Raw genomic sequence first — 21,592 nt, 5'->3', positions numbered from 1 at the left:
GTGCGTGGACCAATGCCCCGTGAGCTTGTTGTATACATTTTGTGTTTGTTACACAGAGCGTTAAGAAAAGGTTTAAGTGTGTTTAAAAACTCGACGGTATGTGTTCCTTGATCAACATAAAGTCAACTATTCTTTCAGTAAAAATATCGATACGCCGATAGTTCTTTGCATTTAGAAATAAAATCTTTTTTTTTTAGATTTAAGAGAAAATAAAAATATAAATAAAATTCTGCTTATAATTTTAAGCAAACTTTACAGTAACGCAAAATTTGAATTTAAAGCTTGGTTGACGATGAAATTTTGACCGAGAAAAAAATCGACTTCAAATTGTTCAAGGAATGCATCCTGCACCAATCGTTTAATCCCATTCTTCGTAACAAGTTCGTATACAACTCTTGTGAAAGGGTTACGAAAATAATCAGAACAACTTGGCCTCGAGTCAATGTTAATTGTATTTCTGTTAATAATTGTTGCAAGATTGTTCGCGTTACCCGCTTTGCAAAGAGAAGCATATGCAGGGGCGATGATGACAACACGAATATACAGGTAGCTGAGAGCTTTTGTTATGTGCATTGCACTCGGAGCGCAATATGTATAATAATTACATATAATTTATCTAGCGATAGGATAATACTATCTGTAAAAAAAGTATTTTCTCGGGAACGCGCTTGCATTACATTGCATTTACAATTTATGTAGTGCGTATCATCGCGTTCGCATATGACGTGGGTGTGTGTGTGCGTGTTTGTTCCGTGTATCTAAATGTGGGTATGTATGTGTACGTGCGTGTACGCATATGCGACTTAAATGTTTATAATTCATACAAGCTTGGACACCATGTCACTTCTGTCATGTTGTTGCAACGCATTTGCACGCCAGAATAGAGTCGTTACAATAATAAAAATAATTATTTAACTTTAACAATATATTCATTTGATATAGTCATCTTGTTAATAAATAGAGCAACATATACATAACATTAACAATTGCTAAATATATGTATACACGTACGGGATAATAATGCGAAATGAAGAAAAGAAAAGAAAGGGGCGAATGGGAAGAGGGGGTGGGAAGGGAAAATGGCAAGAGAACGTTAGATTTTACATACATACAGCAATTATGTATAATAAGTTATATACATATGTACAAGAAATATTTCTTTCAACAATGATAATCACGTTTAATTACAATTATTCGTGGAATTTTTTTACAGTAATGCGGGAGAGGGAAGGGGAGGTGAGGAGAGGCGAAAGAATGATAGCGAATTGGAAGTATTTGACGGGAGACAGCCGAGATTTAGCGTGTTCGGAGCACGAAGAAAATACAGCGCGCGAACGCAGGTGTAAGGGCAACGGGAACGGTTTAAAAAAGGGAGGGAGGGTGGTGGGAAAAGAAGCGCTATATCGCTGCTGACGCTGCTACGAAATTAAAACTTGACGGGGAAAATTTATGAAAATACATTGCACAATTTCTCCGGCGGGGAAACGTAGCTTCGGGAAAAATTTAACAATCGTCGAAACTAAGTTTCTTAACAACATCTTATCGCAAGAAGAGAGGAACTTCTTTTTTTTCCCTTTTTTTTTTAGCACCTAAACATTTTCTAACGCAATTCCGTAAAATCTTTTTCAAAAATAAATACTTTTTGTCTTGACCGTTTACTTTTTTTTTCGTATTTTGCGTATGAGAGAGAAAGAGAGAGAGATTCAGTGTGTGAATCATAGTTATGTACAAATGTATACTTAATAAAAAAATATCTCTATTTCCGTTGCCGCGAAGCTTGTCAACAATCCTTGTGAGACAGACCTACCTACAAGTATACAGCTCCATAGAAATATGAATTTCATGGGAATTGCACTCGAACCGCGTGAGTCTTTTAAATTGCACTCTTAACGTGAGGGGGGGGGGGACGGGGTAGGGGACAAAATATATGATCTTAAACATTGAGTCCCGCTTCTCTCATATTGACCATGGAACGAGTCGATACATAACACTTTATCGTCTTACGTGGCATTACATTCTCGCACAGTCGTTCGCATGCAACGAGACGCATTGCTCCTCCTCATCCCACCCCCCCTCCCTTCTCTCGTTTCTCCCTCTCTTTCGCTCACTCTCTCTCTCTCTCTCTCTTTCTCTCTATCTGTCTATCTTCCGCTTCGCTCTACGATTCCCGGAAGCTGCAGATGGTATCGATTTCGTGTTATACAATTGCACGAAAATGCTCTTGCCACGCTCAATGGTATCTAGATACGCGATGCTGCCGAATATCGCGAGGAGGGGAAAGAAAGAGAGAGAGAGATAATTCATATTTCATATACGTGTCTGGATACAAGCTAAAACACGAAGTACATGTAAAGCGGAATAACGTCTGTCGTTTTTCTATTAATGGGATTTTTTTTTTTTATAATCGGACGATTAACTTCCATGTCATTGTGGTTGCTTCCATTCAACTGCGAGTCCGTTTTCAATGATCGCACAGATTGTGTGTAGGATATTTTAAGTACTTCGATTTTTTGCTATGACGCAAGAAACGTTATCTTCGTATGTACAATGAGGAAATTCTTATTCTCGTTTTATTTTAAAATATATGAAGTTAATCGTCCTCTCGCGAATGATAAGAATTACATATACGACATTTAATTCTTTCTTCCTTCACATGATAACTTTCAGAATGAGCAAATTGTTTATTAGATAGCGGAAAGAATTTGTCTTGTGCTGCTCGTGAGATTCAATTAATTTGTATCCAGCTATATTCTTAAGATAATATAAAGAGTTAATGGACCGACGATAAATGACGGATCAGTCAGCGACGGATCAGTTTTGACCGCCTAAAGATTTCCGCGATTTCCTCATCGGTCATCATGAGAGATGCAGGAAAGGAGAGAGAGAGAGCGAGCGATGGTCGGAGAAAGAGAAGAGGCGAGAAATAAGGGAACGGTGAGGAGGATAGGGGAGAGAAATAGAATCGGGGAGACATAGATCACAACTTGTCAGAACGTGACAAACGTAATGAGATCTCAACGTTAAAGGGAGACTTTTTCAACATCGTTGTCATGGAATTCATTGATTGCAGGGTGACGACGCGTGGCTCTGGTGATGGGTTCTTGGATTAGCGTGGGACGTCTCGCGCTTCAGCCTCTGCTTGAGGTGTACCTTTGCGTGGCGCTTCTTCTCGTCGCTCCTGGCGAACTTTCGGCCGCACTGATCACAGCAAAACGGTTTCTCGCCGGTGTGCGTGCGCACGTGGGTGGTCAGGTGGTCGCTCCTCGAGAACGAGCGCATGCAGATGCGACACTGGAACGGCTTCTGCCCGGTGTGGATGCGTATGTGCCGGGTGAGCTCGTCGCTGCGAGAGAACCTGCGATCGCAGCCGTCCACCGGACAAGCGTAAGGCCGCTCGTGGACCGGCGTCTTGCTCGGTCGATTCGGATACTTGCGCGGCTTCACGGGGACCAACCGGAGCGGTAGGGCGCTCTGCTGATAGACCTGAGAAAGGATCTCGTGGCCCTTCGACGTGCTCGGATTGTACTCGGCCAGTTGGACTCCCGTACCGCAAGCCGCAGACGGCGGAGCTTGCTGTTGTTGCTGTTGCTGGGCCTGCGCCTGAGCTTGCTGAGGTTGCTGTGGAACGCTGGAAGTGTAACCGGTGCCCGTCGGCTCCTGCTTCAACGTTGTCTCCTGATGATGGGCGTGAGAATGATGGTGGGAGAGGAGACCGGGATCGTAAGCGTCCTCGTGACCCGTCAGCCAGGTCGCGGGGGTGGTAGTCGCCGTGTCGTGATAACCGGGCGGCGGGGGTGGTTTCGAATCGACCTGCAGCAATTCGACGGTCTCGCCGCTGTACGCGGCTGAGTGTAAGTTGGGGTGAAGGAACGGCTGGCCCGCCAAGGTTAAGGTTGGCGACGGTAACGGCCCCCACAGCTCCTGACCCGGCTGTTGCGGTTGCTGCTGCTGCTGGTCGCCCTGGAGATTGCTCAGAGGGGAGGACTGCGCGCAGGTCGTGGTGAAGACGCCGCGATAGGTCAACGTCGGTACATTGCAGATATTCACGCTCGTCGCGGGCACAGCGGACGTGGAATGCGGTGAGTATAAAATTACACCACTTTGCAGCGCGTTGCAGCGATCCGCCTCGTCCTGGGTTTGGTGATGACGCGACGGCGGACTGCTCGAGGGGGGCGCGTTTGACGTAACGGCATTTCGCGCGTCCTGATGGTGATGATGCCGATGATCCCTGTCGGCAGACGTACCGTTCTCGTCTTCCTCCGCGGTCGCCTCCTCCAAAGAGAGATCCTCACTCGCCAGGCTGCCTGTGAAGCACCGATAAAATCATCGCTTAGTCTCGATCTCAAACGTATCAAGTCGCGTATGTTTCATTTATGTGTCCTATATACGCGACGGACGGACGCGTATTTGTATCGAGAGCCGACAGGAAGAAACGCGCGATACGGGGGTGACTTTATCTCACAGAGGCTCTATCTTTTGTCTGCATCCTGCCGCGTTGTTACTTCCTTTCCTACTCATATAATTGCTAACTGGCGTTGGAGGAAGTACTCATCAAAATCACAAACAAATGGAATGTAGTACCGTGCATTTTTCTTTTTTTTTTATAATAAAAAGACTTTAACTTAATAAGAGACTTTACTTTAATAAGATAATATTTTTTTACGATATAACTTGTCGAATACATCGCCGAGGAATGAAACACGCTAGGAATCGTCGTAATTGTGTGTTTGCGCTTTTATTAAATATACATACTTTCACGTCGGGAGATAAAAAGGTATATAGCAAACGCCTTTGTCAAGCTGTACGATAATCGGGAGGGTTATTACGGTACTGAGGGTGGCGGAGGTGGGGGCAGCTGGAAGCATGAATGAACCGTACCGAAGGGATAGTGGGAGGTGGAGGAGAGTGAGGAGGAGGAGGAGGAGGAGGAGGTGGCGGTGATGCAGAGGAGGGTCTCTGAATGTCGGGGTCGTTGGGTATTGATCCGCGACAGGCGGACAGACCTTCGATATTACGTGTTTTCGCGGGCGAGTGTAATAAACGTCAGTAACACGCCTCATGGCTCCTCTCCGCAGACGCCACGGCTGCTTGACGCACCCGCTCGAGAGTGCGGTGCTCGGGGTACTTTAGGCGGTTACCGAAATTTTCCCGCGAATGATGCAGATGCTAACGACCAGGCATCGAGGAAGCGCGAGGAGCTCGCGGATCGTATAGAAAGCGAAAGGTCGACGAAAGCGAAACAGTACGTATTCAATCGGCGCCGTGTTTTCGCCCATGTAATCCTGTTAACGTTCGCCGAATCACGAGGGATACAGATCGTGTCCGATCGGCCCCGAGCTCGGCCATACGCGTACAATCGCGCGTATCGTATTGTTCCCCCTCTTGTGCGTTACGCTACAAATAAAGTCGTAGCGACGAAGTAGGTATATTCCGATTGAGGAGAAAACGATAGGGTGGTCTCCCTCGATCGATTCTCTCGTCTTAAGGACTAGCTCTGAGATGTAGGTACCTGAGATCGGTGGCGGTTCGACGAGCGCGGAGGGCCCGAAGAAAGACGGTAGGTCGCTGCTGGTGGTGACCGGCGTGTTCAGGTCGCCGGGCTTATCCTTATCGTTCGTATCGTGAATGTCGCTCCTGCAATTCCTGATGCAGCTCTTGTCGTCGTCATCGGGCTGCCGGTGCCGCTTACCGTCCACGGTGTCGGTGGACGGCGAGGACGCATTGACGTGCACCAGCTGATGCTGGTGATGATCGTCCAATCGATGCTGGTCCACCAAGTGATGCTGATGATGCCGGCCGTGGTTGTGTTCCGAGGGGGGAGCGGTCGAGCTGATCTGAAGCTGCATATGTAGCGGCACGCTCGAGGACAGGGAGAGCTGCGGCGTGCTCTTGCCGCAGCTGCTCGAGGATGAGTTCGTGCAGGTCGCGTTAACGGGGGGCGGCCCGGTGACGCCGCAGGTGACCGAGCCGGACGAGGAGGCCGCGTTGTAAGGTAAACACGCGTCGAAGCTAAGCTGCACCGGCAAATTGAACGTCGCGTGATGATGATGATGATGGCCCAACGGCGGCGAGGAGAGCAGAAACGGGCTGGTGGCCGCGTGCGGCTGCGAGCCCACCACCTCTACGCCGTCCATAGTCATCCTCTGGAGCTGGTCGCCTCCCTGGGCGACGACAGAATCCTCGGTGCCGCACTGCGTGTCCTCGCCTGCGGTTGTATCGTTCAACGTAATTATTATGGTTAGAATTATTACAGCCGTTCCTCGATCGCTCCGAGAGTCTTAAGTTATTATTTCGAGAGCAATTAAGTATCTTTCTCTCTTTCTTTCTCTCTCTCTCTCTCGCTCTCTATCTTTCTCTCTCTATCTCCCAATGTAAATAGCGCGCGTGTTAAAAACTTGTGAATAATGCGTTAATGTCTCGCGATCTGTCGCAGGGATCGGTCCGTGGTTCCGTCACTTTACTCCTTTCGGCTAGTAGGATTAGTATGCGATTAAGTATGCGGTGACGTTTCCCACTTTCTTGCTCGAGATCGCGTGGCGCGCGCCCTTGGGTTAACTCGAACGAGCCGTTCGCGCGCCGCTTGACGCGAGAAAAAAGGGTGTCTTCCTTTCCCGCCTCTTGTTTCTCTATTTTTCTTTTTTTTACCTCGATGGATGCCACCGGCCGTGGCCGGCAACACCGCGTCGCGAAACGGACCACCACCGACCACTAGGAATCACCATCACCGACACCATTTACCACCACCGTGCGCCAGGCGAAGTTAATATACGCGCGTGTAGGACCGTTGCGGCTCTCTCGTATACGCAATATATAGGTATATCTCGACGAATTTCGATTCAGGTACGGTCGTGGTGTCCGGTACCACCGTTTTCTCACCTCACGGACGACGAAGCGAGGAGAGGTTTATATAAACGACGGGTATACAATCGTGGGACCGACCGGTCGCGTTTACGTCCGGGGGCGCGCACCGCTCTCGGGGTAATACACTTCTCTTCTCACCTTCCCGACGTTTACGGACGCGTCCGTGAGAGAGAGCCGACGTGAGTACGCGTCGGGAAGCGAGGCAAAAGTATTCGTGCGGCGGGAGAAGACGTGTCCGGCAACCCGCCACCCGCCGTCGCCGCCGCCGCCGTCGCCGCCGCTGCCGCTGCCGCCGTCGCCGCCGCCGCCGCCGCTGCCGCGTCAGGTCCACGCGTGCTCCGAATCTGTGCGCGAGTGAGAGCAAATACAGCGTGTATGATCCGGGAGCGTGTGCGTAGGCGCGCGAACGTGAGCACGCGCGCGCGCGCGAGCGCGAGCGCGAGTGGCCGCGCGCGTTTTACGTCGCGTCGGCGAACTCTTTTTCTCTTTCTCTCCTTCTCTCTTTCTCTTTCTCTATCTCTCTCCCTCTTTCTCTCTCTGTCCATCCATGTTTATCCGTCTCTCTTTCTTTCCTCTTTCTCTATCTCTTTTTCTCTTTCTCTCTCTCTCTCTCTTTCTCTCTTTCTCTCCCTTTCTTTAAGCGCGGCTCTCCTTCGGGTAAAGGTATACCTCGGTCGAGAGAATGTGCATTGGCTCGTGCACGGGCGACGTTGTTAAAGGACGCGCGATGCGTGGGGGTCGCGCACGAACTGAGCCGAGCGGCGGCGCGCCCCGTAGTTTTATGAATGGACCGCCGAGACTGTCCCATATTTGGAAGCGCCGAGTCGAGACCGCCAGCCAATCCCCGCCCGGCCGGACCACTGTCTACGCACGCGTGTGTGCGCGCGCGTGGATACGTCTTCATACGTATGCGCGTATTTATATACGTTGCCAGCATATATACGTGTGTATTTAAATATACGCGCGTATATTTAAATATACGTACAAACGCGCGCACGTATATACGTGTATACGTGTACACGCACATGTATACATGCGTCTCGCATATACGCGTAAGATCTGAACGATCTCCCCCCCTTTCTCCCACCCGACCCCCTGATCTTTCCGTGCTTCTCGCGCCGTCGTAGTTGCCAGCCAGTGCTTACGAACGTATATCTAACTTCGCCCCCCCCACCAGTCGCCCTTCGCGCGCCGCCACCCTCCCCCTGTCTCCCTTCGCGTACTCCTAGCGTCCCACCATCGGAGCTTCCTCCTCTTCTCCTCCCCGTGCTTCCCCGCCGGCTCTACAACCCCGTTCACCGGTGACGTAGGGCATCGTGACGTAGACCCGCGGCGCACGACTGTTGTCCCCCCACGAGGCACTTTCGAGAACGCGCGCGAGCACGCGACGGAGATGGAGGAAAAGCCGCGAATTGGCGTAATAAGGAGAGCGGAAAAGCGTGGAGCGGAGGACGGCGCGATCAATCCGACGCGGTTGTGTCGCGGAGCGGTTTTGTCGCCGATCGGGCGATCGAGCTGAGGGGTAATTCTTTTTTTCCTTTTCTTGTGTTTTTTTTTCTGAGAGAGGAAGAGAACGTGGCGTCTCTTATTTATACATATAGTTAATCATAAATTAAAATAAGCAGGCCGGACCTGTTTAGGATCGCGTGTCGGAACCTGTCGTCAACGTCAACGTCGATATGCTATTCCCGTCATAATCCCGCGCCTGTCGGCCGGCGCGAAATTATTAGCGGCTCGTATACGTTAGCCGGGGCAAATATGGTAAGCCGTGCCCCGTGGTAAATTATCTTGTATTACCGTCAATTATGCGCGAAGTCCTAGAGAATAAAGTATTCACTTAGGCGCGGGACGCCCGTGCAGGCAAATTGCCGCCCATTTACCGCGTTATATCGGTAACTTAAAGCCCGCGCGCGGAAAAGGCGCGCGGCATGATAATGAAATTCCGCAGATCGTTATCCCGCGCTCGCACACGTATCGGCGCGGGATGACGTGGAGGAAACCATCGATCGCGGGGGAGCAAGAGATCTGCTCTCCTCCTCTCTCTCTCTCTCTCTCTCTCTCTCTCTCTCTCTCTCTTGCTTTGGTCTACTCCGCTATTATTGGATCTATCACGACGGACGGAGCGTCGAGAATGCGGCCTCTCGCGTTTGGCCGATTGCATATACATATAAATAGTTACGCAGTCATCTCGCGGTAAAAGCGATACAAATCCATCGCGTATGGAGAAAGTAATTTTATCCCCGGACGGTGGTTTTCTCTTTTTCTCTCTCTCTCTCCCTCTCGCTCTCCCTCTGTCTCCGTCTGTCTCTTAACATCTGTGAGCGCGCGTGTCTGCCATACGTGAGACCGATCCCGGCAGCTCTCCTCGGGAGGGTAAGAGACGCGTGCCATTTGTGCGGTAGACGCGTGCGTCCGCGTCCGTGCGTGCCTGCGTGCGTGCGTGAGCGCCCGGTTAGCAGTCACGTATATGCGCGCACGCGCGTACGATCTTTTTCTCGCGGGCGTCTCGCAACCACCTGATGCCCTATTTGGCACCACGCGCTGCCACGCGCCCGTTCCCCCTCTCCCTTCCCTCGCTCTCTCGCGTCGCTCCGTCTTGCTCTCTTGGTGTCTCGCCCCCCCCTTCCCCCTTTTCATCGCCGGGTGTCTATTCGCTCTCTATTTCTCTCTCGCTCCTCCTGCTCGCGCGTGTTTTTTACTTCGCTTTTTGATTATCCCTCGATGAGGAGTGTGCTGTATAATCGCGTAAAATAGCTCGAGCTCGAGAGCAGGTATACGTAATAATATATTTAGATTTCCACAAAAGCGAGATACAAGCCATTGTAGCTTATTTTACTGCTCTCCGTACATATTCATGATTGTTACAACGTAATGTTGAAAGGTATCGATTTAATAGAAATCTATTCTATGTTGGAGGTATTAATAATATTATTGATGACGAAATTATATAGCTATCAGGAAATATGCTAGCAAGTGTGTGTGTGTTTTACTTTCGGGTGATGCGGACACCGGGCCTATAATTATAATTAATGCTAGGCGCCACCAAATAAGCCGATACTCTCTTCAAGAATATATTATACCTACTATTGATCTCTCTCATATTTTTATTTCATCTTTACTGTCATTTGAAAAATATATGCTACATAATTAATTATTTTTTCACACGGAAGAATGATCACCGTGTCAATGAATCAATAATATAGAAATGGTCTAAACCATTTCGTTAAGTTTCTTTGTTAACAATAATACGCACAAGACACTCTGATGATCTCGCGCACGATGATGCGCGTTGATACTACTATTGATCTCTCTATTAATCTCTCTCATATTTTTATTTCATCTTTACTGTCATTTGAGAAATATATGTTACATACATAATTATTTTTTTACACGGAAGAATGATTACCATATCAATGAATCAATAATATAGAAATGGTCTAAACCGTTTTGTTAAGTTTCTTTGCAACAATAATACGCACAAGACACTCTAAAATGATCTCGCGCGCGATGATGCGCGTTGATACTACTTCTGTCCGATCGAATTTACGTAAAAATCAGTGCACGTACGTACGGGAGCAAAGAGACAGTGACGCACGCCAACGACGTTGATCTGGCACAACAAAATGTTCTAAAATTACCGGTGGCTCTTGACGAGGTGGTGGGCGCGCACTATTCGTGGCCCTAATCGACGCGATTTTGCGCGGGCGAACGGCGCTATTTCAAGCCGCCACGCAACCACCTGAGCCACCCAGCATCCCCAAATACCCGGGATGACTAGTGCAGCGAGCGTCAAATATTTCCCTATGCTGCCGATGAGTCAGTCAACCGATGATGCGAAAGATTTTTGGCAGAGCGCGCCTCTCCTCCTCCTCTCGCTCGTCATCGTCGCGCTGCCTTTCTGCGTTTTATATTTTTTTATTGATCGACCCAGCGAGAGACGCAGCTCGCGTATGGTATGGGATAAATAAGAACCGCGCGCGCGATAACAAACACGATATTGGAGCTCGCGGAAATTTTAGATTGACGCGAGATGTAAATTAGGATGCTTTCGGGGATGACGCTATACGTAAAATTACGAAAAGCGGACAATGCGAAATGTTCTGGCACGAGACCGCGCGCGATTCTGGATTCCTTCGAAACGATGCGCTTTAAAGCACACTGCGAATTCTTGGTACGCGAGAGACGCGAGTATTTAAAAACTTTGAATACAAAAGCATCGAGTAAGCTTATTGTGATTAGATTTTTGTTTGAGGAAAACCAGATTTAAAAGAAGCGTATTAGGAGTTTTAAAGGAAAACGTTTACTCGTACCATTTAATCTTTGGAGAGCCGCAGAATTTTTTTTCTTAAATGACGAAAATTTCGCTACAAGAAAACATATGTATAATCGGATGCGAAATGTGACATTGATTTGGATAACGTCTCGCGCAGCCCTTCAAAGATTAAAGTAGACCTCCTACAGTATATAACATTTAATATCTATAATGGAAGTATAATGCACATTCTGTCACTTAAATATTCTTGAACGTTCAGTTCTATCTTATTCGGCAATATTTACAATTTCTAATATTCATGCTTGTGTTTGGTATCCTTAAACTTCGCAAGGCGACTTCAATGCGACGTTTCTACTCCATTTTCCTCCGCCGGTTGTCTTTCCATTCTACGTCAAAGCGACGTGTACTATTTCGAAAATTTCACACATGATCTCGAAAACTAAAAATAATAGACGACGAATTCAAGGGAACGCACAGTGAGAAATATATATCGTGAAAGAAGCGCGCGAGTGTACTCTAATGCTTCTCACGCTTTGTTTCGTCGTTTATGCGAAACAGCCGCTGCAGGCGATGTGTATTTTAAATCGCTCCTGTACCGCGGCGATCGCTATTACGTACTTTGGCGCTTATACGCGAGCTGGTGAGTCACACGACGAGTCCGCGACGACTCGCGAGGCTTTCGCACGTTTTTGCGCGACACGTTACCGAGATCGTTGATTAATGATCGTTTCCGGTAGATACGAGCATTTACTTCGACCTTTCAGTAGCTTGCACCGCAATGATGAGAGCGTTATTTCCGATTATGACAGTTGCCGCAGATCATTATCTATACGTCAGATCGCGAAGCGAGGGTAATTTAATTACGAAACCCTGAACGAGATAAAAGCCTGAGAGGTCGCCGAAGATATTCGGCAACTTTTCGAAACATATAGAAAATTGGAGACAATCTTTCAGATGTCAGATCTTACATCTATATTGAAAATCGAGAATTAAATACTAAACCAGTCAAGATACAATTTTTTTAAGGGAAAATTGCGGAAAAAAATAATTCTCTTTAAACAGTTATATTAATGGCTAACCAGCGGCGCTTCTAAAATCACTGCCTATAGGCTATTACCTACGCTATCCATCATAGCTCGGGGAACGAGCTTAAGTTCTTCTCGCGCATACCTTGAGACTGAAATTACCGAAGCAATTACCCGCGCCGCAACAGTCGTCAAAGTATCCAAGAAATTTCGACCACGCATGTTGCGCGTTCGCAATGATATGTACGAATACGCATTATATGATATCGACGATAACATTACGAGGGTTCGGACGCACCCTCGCAAACGTAAGTGCCAAATGGCAGGCAGAAGGGATGTCGCGACGACGCGCCTGGCCGAAGGAGAGAGAAAAAAAATCGACCCGCTTACGCGCACAATTTAACGATCTGTGTGGACTCATACGGAAGATGCTATATTCAGCGGCCTCGCATGGGAATCGTCACGATAATCGCGGGACCGACACATTGCTCCCATGTATTTTTATGCCATAGCTTCGCGGATTTGTACGCCGGTGCGCTATAGCGCGATAAAAATACGCCGGCACGCGCGCGTGTGTTGGTGTGCCGTTATCGTCTATGAATGGCTCATAGGACGTATGAAGCATCTACGTCAGCATCGACCGATAAGACTAAGCGGGAAACAAGACGAAGGGGGTTAAACTACGCGTTACACGTTAGCCGCCGTTGACGTCCAAGTACACGGGCTATAGCGAGAAGGAGAGGATCCCAGAAATCGATAGGCCACGGTGCAAAAATAGTCTCGGGAGGATTGTCTGGGTGGACTTACGACCATCTCTCGTGTGAAACGCGCGTCTCGGATCGATGCACCATTCTTGTTTTAGAGGACTTCCATTCCGGATTTTTTTTTATTTTTTTTTTTTAGCAGAAACGGAAGAAAGTTTCCGCGAATTGTTATCTACATGGGAGACGCTCCGAACTCTTATCAAACAACTCTTCATTTTAAGAATTCTTCCATTATTTTGAATAAGTGTTTTCTAAACAAGAAGTTCAGAGACCCAACCATTCTCAAGTTACGAATGATTGAAAATAGTCTCCTTTGGAAATTAAGTTTTAAGGGTACGCAAGCAAGGGTGAAATATTCATTAAGCAGTGATTACGATCGAAATTCATTTTTAAATTAAATAGTTTAAATACCGCGATTTTCAATTGTGTGAAAATACTGAAAATTAAAAGGAGCAATATCCAATGAAAAATATCTAGAAGAAGAGATCAAGTATAGAAACCACAGATTTGTACATTTGATATAAAAAGATTTTTCATCTCTGTAATAACTTCGGAAATGTCACTTTATAACTTTTCCGCGATGGAAAAGAGTAAAAGGCGTACGTGTCCTTTTTTGCTTCCTGATTTTATCCTCTTTTCCTCTCTCTCTCTTTCTCTCTTTTACTTTATCATGTATCCGCACTATTTTAAATGTTGTATTTTTAAAAGAAATTTTATATAAAGTATCCACATCCGCGCTTCATAAAGCAATTATATTTTTAGTCAGTTCAGTCTCCCCCCCACCTACCACCCCAGCCTTGCCCTGACGTTATCACGGTTTATTAATATTTGCTTGCATTACGCTTTTGTAACTTCTTCACGTGGTAAATCTTTTTCCGCTGCCCCGATCATTATTAATAGAGAGTTGTTAAAAAAAAATGTACCGACATAGAGCGCGGGCACCGCGTGTTTATGGTATACCCTTTCACGCGCGAGCGTAACACGCGATCCCCTTTCGGAAAAATCAAATTCTCGGGCGTGGAGCACGGACATAATGGCAGTTACGATCGCCGTATCTCGTCACGATGCGCGATCTCAGACGTGTGTCCCGCGCGTAAGTGCTCATTGTAACCGAACTGCGCGTTAAAAGGTCGCGGAAACGAGGAAGTGCGCGATATAAATTGTAGTTAAAATGCACAGTTCTCCATCGTGACAGTAAATTCGCGTCCACGCCTCCGCGCCGATAAATTTGCATACTCCTTAGAAACCATCGAATGCGTCAGTTTTTAGAAAGTATCACGACTGTATCATTATTACTTTCGGCCTCTTCGCCGCCGAGAGCTCTTATCGGAAATCGCGGCAGTCCATTCAAACTTATTTACAATTTACAAATATATATATGAATTTTTTTTGTACCAATATTATATTATACTTTACGGTCGCCATATGACTTCATTCGTTTAATTTAATTCAGCTTTGACATTGACCACTATATCGCTCGAGACACTGTCAGCTCGACGATCGATACTTGGCCATTTATAAAAAGTATTAGCAGAAATTGTCGGGCACGAGCATTTCGCACTGGACCAATACAGACCAACACGTGCTTTTGTACGGTATCGCGGCGTCAAAGGCGAAACACACGATTACACGGGTATTTATAATGCACTTCGGACCTTATCGCGGCATCGTCGTTTCTTCGTGATTTCTCAATTTTCTTACCTCAGAAAGTTCGTAAGTCGCGCAAATTAGTGTTAAGTGACACACAGCGAACTTTCGCAACTTTTTATTTTTCCATAATCGCACGTGAGAGCTTTAAGATTCACGTCGATTCTGTAATTCTCACAGTGGTGTATCCTCTTAAGCAAAAGTCCATTGGAGAGTAACGTTAGTCGCGTGACACTAATTGAGCCTCTCATCAATTTTCTCTCCTTTTTATTTCACGTGGTTGATTTTAGTTTGGTTTCTGAGAGGCTCGACCCGGTTCAAGTAATCCAAGAGAGATAGTCGAGTATAGGTAAAGTGTGCTGTTCGGTAATTGGTGTATATGACGCTACGCGAAACAATTGTGTGCGCAAGGGTCACTTAAAGCATCTGATTTTACGCTTCGTTGAATGGGAATAGCAGGTATGGTAAGACGTCAATTATCTGGATCAATCTGAGAGATGAATAATACACCTGTTATCAATTATTCTCGGGAAAACTTTCAAATAAAGTATGGCTTCAGATAAAATTTTGTCAAAAAAGAAAATAAGAGTCGTCTCTCTTTTTAAACTTGAAAACAATGCTGAAATGTAAAAAAAACCCGAGTTAATAATCAAGAAATTAATAATCAAGTCTTTGATGGAAGCTGATTGTGCCTTTTTAAAGACAGACCCTAGAAGGAATCGGTTAGAAATCTCGCGAAATCTTGACTTATTTAAAGGAACATCCGACAGATTTCGGCAATGGCCACACGCGCACCATATTTAAATTCACATTTTATCTCGAGGAGGCGGCTTGTCTTGTCGCACATTATTTGTTTAGCTGCCGGTGAACTTTATGATATCGTCTCGCTAATCAATTTCACGCTGCCGATGATATCTGCAAGAATGGATCGAATAATTATCGGCGTGACATTTCGTATTATACGAAGAGCGATGTTGACTAGTCATTTTAATCACGTCGCACGATTATACCCTGATAAAGGCACTCGTGACGCAATATCGACGTTTGCACCTCTTACGTTATCATATACGTAATTTAGTTTACGATAAAAATTTTACCGTATTTTACGATCGATTGTCAGAGTGGGTATACGTCAGCTTTGACGTATGAGATAAGGTTGTGACGATGTTTCGGCATATGCCCGTCACACGCGACGTAAGCGTAATGAAATGATGATATTATCTGATATGACGATTGTTTTTTTTTAATCTTAAATATATATAGCTAATTTGGTAACAATTAGATTATCCTCCAAAATATTCCTCCGCATTATTATCTCAAATCGCACGCGTAATTTATTTCCTCCCGGAAAGGTAATTATTTCTGAAGATAATTCTTCAGAATTCACGTCACTGATAATAAAAAAAGAGCCAATTCTTGTAATCATTATCCTATCGACCATACTGACATACATCATACACATCGACGAGACGAAAAGGTTCTTCGAGATATAAAATCTTGATAGTGTAACAGAAATATACGATAAATAACAGATCAATAAAAATTAAATCGTGGATGCGCAAATTTCTTTTATGTAACACGTGCATGGAAAGTGGCCCATTACGCACGCTACGCGTGCGTGATAGACCACTTTCCACGCACTTGCAACATAAAATAGGGTGTGCAAGCCGTGCGTAAAGATGAAAATTCACGGGTGCGGAGTTGACGCACGAGCCGAAAGGCGTGAATTTTCATCTTACAGCACTTGTTACACAAATAACTATTAAGAATTTCTTAGTTTACTCATATAATTGAACGATTATCTTCTCTCTTTCATAAGTCTATTGTCGTTATAAAAAAAAAAACACGTTGTTTAATACTTAATGTATTGTATTTTTTCAATCTTATAATTCTAAAAACATCAGCTTTAAAATTGATACATAGATATTTAAAAGTTATATTTATATCGCGTGAAATTTTTTAGTACCGTCAAATTTTGAAAGGCCACTTTTGCGAAAAAGAAAAATCAATGGCTGTCTAGAGATTGAAGACGGCGCTGGAAGAAATTTCGTGGTTGACCCGCAGTATGACGTACCGTAAAAATTAATGCGCGCAGATATCTTCTGCTAAGAACTTTTATGCGCAGCTCCGCGAAAGAAAGAAGAGAAAGCGCGAGCAGAACCAGCATTATTAAGAGGACGTCAATGAGAGCCGGGTATCTAGAGAAAGAGAAAGACAGAGAGAGAGAGATGAGAGAAAGAGAGAAGGTGACTCGTTCCCTTTTATCCGCCCACTGTGGGCTCGTGTATGATGTACGATTTCCTGTCTTACGAATCCATACAATAATAACGAAATGTCAGGCGTGTACATGCGATTTACTATGCGTTACCATACGAAGGTACGACACTTTGGATAATGACCTGCGCAAAACGTGCGCTTTAATCCGCGTTCTTACGTACAAATGGGGGGGAAAAAAGATTTCTCGCGTGCACACAAAACCTCTCGGCGTAATCAGCGCGTTTACTTTGAAGCATGTATTAAAGCAAAAATGTGGAGCACGGACCACAATAGATGTCCATGAATTTCCGTGGACCTCGGATGTCCTTTAAATGAGGACCAGCTATCATCGGGCTTTAAAACTGTTTTAACGTCGACGGGAGGCGTTTCGTTCCCCTTGTACAAACTTGACCTGGTGATGTAGCATGTCCAATTCAGGGGGACTACCGACGGTGTGTGGAATTAAGAGTTATCGGTTCTTCAATATCTTTCTCGGCTCGTGCTGGGCACGACCCTCCCTTTCGTCTTTTTACACACCGTCTTTCGCAAGTGGCATCGCCTAAAGAGCGTTAGACGCAAAAGAAACCGTATCTCTTTATGTTTATGAGATAATTATGCATGGTGTATTATAATCTTCCGGTCCAAGTATTCTTTTTTATATAATTACTTAGTATTTTGATGTACAGAAGAAGGCAGTAAAAAGTTTGCGAAAAATCAGTGCATTTAAAAAATATAATACTTCATGTGGTAAACGCGTGTCTCTGCATCAAAATTTTTTATTGAATTTCTAAATGACGATAAACTGCACGTTAGATTGCTCACGACGACTTTGTTTCCCGTCAAGTTATAAATATTAACGAACTATTGCTTTTCGTGACGATGAACTTATTTACATGAATATTATAAAAAGCGTGTCGTGTACAAATTATTGTCATGCAATATATGATCACAACGAGTTTCTGGGTCAGTTCGCGTCAGATCGCCGCCAATCTTGCAGTCTCATTGCCAGCGATGACAGCGATTATCCGACGGCAAGATTTAAAATCTCGCGTAAACTCGTATCTTGCCTACATGAGCTCGAAATCTTATCGATTCTAATACACTTCGAATCTTTGCAAATCCGAATGTGTATGTATTATACAATCTCTTCGTATAGCATATAGAGATACAACGATTTTTTAAATTATTTATACGTATATTTGAGTTATACTGCATAAATTAGAAGCTGCATTTTGCCGTCGGCAAAACTCGTGGCTCTTCTCTTTATGTAGTACGAAATTTATTAAATAAGATTTTATGTCTCGCAAAACAATACTCCCCCGTACTGTTGTTTAAAATTTCCGATGGCTTAGGTTTCGATTCCGTCGATTCGAAAAGACAATAGTGGACACTTTTACGGTGAATTTTATTTACGTTGATAGTTTTTGTTATTTTTGGTACGCTTTCCAGTTATTTATCCAGTTATTTATTAAAGAACTATTAATTCTTAATATAAAATAAACGGAAGAGGTGAGATATAAATTGAAATCAATTTATGCAGCAGAAAATTGTGCGCGAATATAATCGTCAGCCAACATACGTCGTACTCGTTAAACATCGTCTTGCTTTATCGAGTATAGAAGTAAAGGATTCAAATATCACAGAAATGCCCATTGTTTGGCGTCTGACAAAAGCACGAGAAGCTTTCAGATAGTTTTTGCACATTAAGGTAAATTATTATTTTATTATTTAGATGCTTATAGCGGAGTTATATCAGTGTCTGAGTTACGATATTGTTGTTTTCAACATGGTTAATGGTATAGAAGCTTTCTGCCATACGGCAGATAAATCGTTAGTTATTTATATTATTTCTTACGTCAATATCATTGCATAAAAGATATCGCTAATGTAGCTAGCAATTGGTTAGAAACGTTTAATTACGAACTTAACAGCGAATAATCCGTTTTGAGAATTGCTGTTACGGGTTAAGAGAGGGCAAGCCACGGACTGCGTTCGATCTAAAGTAAAGTAAATACTGTTCTACTTAATCTTAACGTTTAATTAATAATTTGTATCTTCCGAAATATCGAATGGACGGCTCAGAATATAATTCGATCGATAGTGTCGCGTTAATCGCGATTTTGTACAGAAAAATGGTGAAAGACAAGGAGCGACTTCGATATCGAACAATGATAGGTAATTATTACAAAAATAATCGACGTTAGCGATTTTCAAGCAGCTTGCACTTTTCATTGGTTGCGAAGACCGTACAGAAGTGCCGATGAAATTTTTAAAAAGAAACGTTCGACGAAAGTTCGAGCAATTTGCGTCCGGATAAATGTAATCCTAACTTCGCGCTTGATTCTATCGTTATCAACAACGCGCGGGCTCTACGAAGGTCTCTCACGAGCCACATTCGCGTGGTGACAAGAAATTTAATAGCCAGTCTAGAAATACAGGTTTCGTCGTGCCGATCTTAAAGCTTTAAAAGATCGATTATCATACACACAGTCGCGCGGGGAGTGTGTTTGCACCGGTGTTAATACCGGTAGTCGTACGAGTCGGTGCCGATAGATAGAAGGAAATCGCGACGGAAAAGAAAAACTGAAAGAAAGAAACGTCGAATGGCTCGAGACGCAAATTATATTTCTCGCGTTCGTCTCGCGAATGCGCGTGGCGTCGCAAGAAAAGTCGTCAAAAGAGGACACCTCCGAATCTACTCCGAATCTCCGCGGAAGATACTCGCGGTTCTTCGCGGTCTCTCGTGGAAGAGGAAAAAGAAAACATTCTTCTGAACCCTCCATTCGATTTCGCGGGGGATGCTCGTCGCTCAGACATTACCTGACGGCGGCGGCACGTGATGGTGATGATGGTGATGATGATGATATCCCAGCGCGGGCGGCGGCGGTGGATAGACCGCTCCCCAGATGCAAGACGCGGCCGCCGCGGTCGCCTGCTGCTGCTGATGATGATGATGGTGATGCTGCTGCTGCTGCTGCTGCTGGTGATGCTGTTGCTGCTGCTGCTGTTGCTGCTGCTGCTGTAGTAGCTGTTGCACTTGCGCAATGTCCACGAACTCCTGCAGCTCGCCCTCGGCGGCCTCCGGCCTGGCATCGCGCGCCCGGCCCTCGACGGCGGCGGCGGCAGCGGCAGCGGCGGCGGGCACAACCGCGAATGGATTGCCGTTGTTGTGCTGGAGGTGCTCGAACCCCGCGAGCGGATTCGCGGGCTCGTAATTGCTGCGCCCGGTCGTGTGTTCGCGGCGCATCGCGAGCGCCAGCATCTTTTCAACCTGTCCCGTCGCCGGTCGTCGTCGCGGTGCCGATCCACGTGATCCTCGCGCCCGATCTCGCGCGCGCCGCCGACTCGCGTGCCTTCGTCGACGACGATGCCGTGGAGGACGCGGGTGAACGCACGCACATGTCACGGCGTCGCTAAGACACCCTCTTCAACCCGGGATTACCCAGTCATTCGCCCGTTCCCGCACGGAGTCCAGTTCGCGCCACAGTCAAAATCTCACGAGGACGAACGGATAACACACTTGAACTGAGAGACATTCGGCGGTCTTCACGATCGGCGTGGCGAATCCGACGTGGAACACGCGGATCCCACGCTACCCTTCAGCACGAACGACTGCTAACGTCCTTGGAGAGGATGAAACGCCAAAGGACTCGTGAAAGTTTGCGAGTCGATTGCGCTTCTTCAGTAGCGTTTCCGACAGTTTTCAAGCTCGTGGAACCGAATATGGTCACGCGGCGGAATTTCGCCGGACATTAAGTTGTTGTCGGGCAATTATCCAATAAATCGGTACTCGGTATCGCTCTCCCTCGAATGGTATCGCTTGGAGCGTGCCGGAAAAGGATGCTCTCGGACGTTGGTTGCGAGCGTGGCCGATAAACGCGACGTACCGGTATACGAGTGCTGGTCGCACTGTATCACCGAAGGATACCGCTCTCTTGCTCTTCCTCCGGGTTCCTCCGGCGCATCGACCTTCCGCTCTCTTTGACACGTTGGCCCCACCTTCGGTTCCTCTTCCTTCTCGCGCGCCTTCGGCTGTCTCGGCTCCTTCCTCTCTTTCGCGAACCCTGTCGCACTGTCCTCACACGCCGGCTCCTATTATCACGCTTAGGCTCACTCGCATCTACGGTCCTCTCGTTGATCCGATGGCCGATGGCCAATGGCGGTGCGCGAGGCGAGGCGAGGAGACCGGGAGACGAAAGGCGAAACCGGGCGAGGCGACGAAGGCGAGACAAGGCGAAGCGTAGAGAAGCGACTAAAGGGGTTCAGCGATGGCCCGCGCTAGACTAATAAAGCGTGGCTCGCGCGCGAAGCTGTCGGGTGCCTGGAGAGCGCGCTCGCACGTTCGCGCGCTCGTGCACTCACGGGCGAAGAGACGCGGAGGAGAGGTACCCGCGCCGTGATCGGAGGCGGTTTGTGATGTCGTTGGCGCGTCGCCGTCGCGCGCTCGCGTTCGATTCCCCGTGAACGCCGCGCCGGGCCGGGCCGGGCCGGGACGATGACGAGATTCAAGCGGCGGCGTCACGTGTCGTCGACATCACCCCGTGGGTACTCCCGCTACTGTTGACGGTGATTGTCTACGCCACTCTACGCGAAACAACCCCTCCTTCTCTCTCTCTTTCTCTCTCGTCTTCCCCGCTCTTCTCCTCCCGTCTCTTCCCTGCTCCTCGTCCCTCCCGCCCGCCCTCTCCCCCTCCCGTCTTCGTTAGCTTCCTCTCGCGGATTCTCTTTCCTCGCCCTTGTCTCGCCCCCGTTTCCTCCACGGGTTC

The 21,592-nt window shown here is 46.6% G+C and overlaps 1 protein-coding gene across 1 annotated transcript; it reads right to left on the bottom strand.

Moving 5' to 3' along the window:
- Positions 1 to 433: 433 nt before the first annotated feature.
- Positions 434 to 21,372, bottom strand: LOC139811762 (uncharacterized). Its single transcript, XM_071776138.1, has 3 exons — positions 19,647 to 21,372; positions 5,510 to 6,205; positions 434 to 4,304 (listed from the first exon to the last, which is right to left on the bottom strand). The coding sequence occupies exons 1-3, from the start codon at positions 20,086 to 20,088 to the stop codon at positions 3,058 to 3,060; spliced, it is 2,385 nt and encodes a 794-aa protein (XP_071632239.1). The 5' UTR covers positions 20,089 to 21,372; the 3' UTR covers positions 434 to 3,057.
- Positions 21,373 to 21,592: the final 220 nt, after the last annotated feature.

The sequence above is a fragment of the Temnothorax longispinosus genome, chromosome 4 (genome assembly GCF_030848805.1).
Source record: "Temnothorax longispinosus isolate EJ_2023e chromosome 4, Tlon_JGU_v1, whole genome shotgun sequence".
Taxonomy (NCBI): Eukaryota; Metazoa; Arthropoda; class Insecta; order Hymenoptera; family Formicidae; genus Temnothorax; species Temnothorax longispinosus.
The sequence above is the reverse complement of the archived record's forward strand: the minus strand, read 5'-3'. Positions and strand labels throughout refer to the sequence as shown.

Excerpts from the sequence above, each read along its gene's own strand:
- LOC139811762 (XM_071776138.1), bottom strand. The coding sequence starts at position 20,088 with ATGCTGGCGCTCGCGATGCGCCGCGAACACACGACCGGGCGCAGCAAT. Across the intron at positions 6,206-19,646 it reads TCACGTGCCGCCGCCGTCAG|GCGAGGACACGCAGTGCGGC; the intron begins GTAATGTCTGAG and ends ATACAACCGCAG. Across the intron at positions 4,305-5,509 it reads CGAACCGCCACCGATCTCAG|GCAGCCTGGCGAGTGAGGAT; the intron begins GTACCTACATCT and ends GGTGCTTCACAG.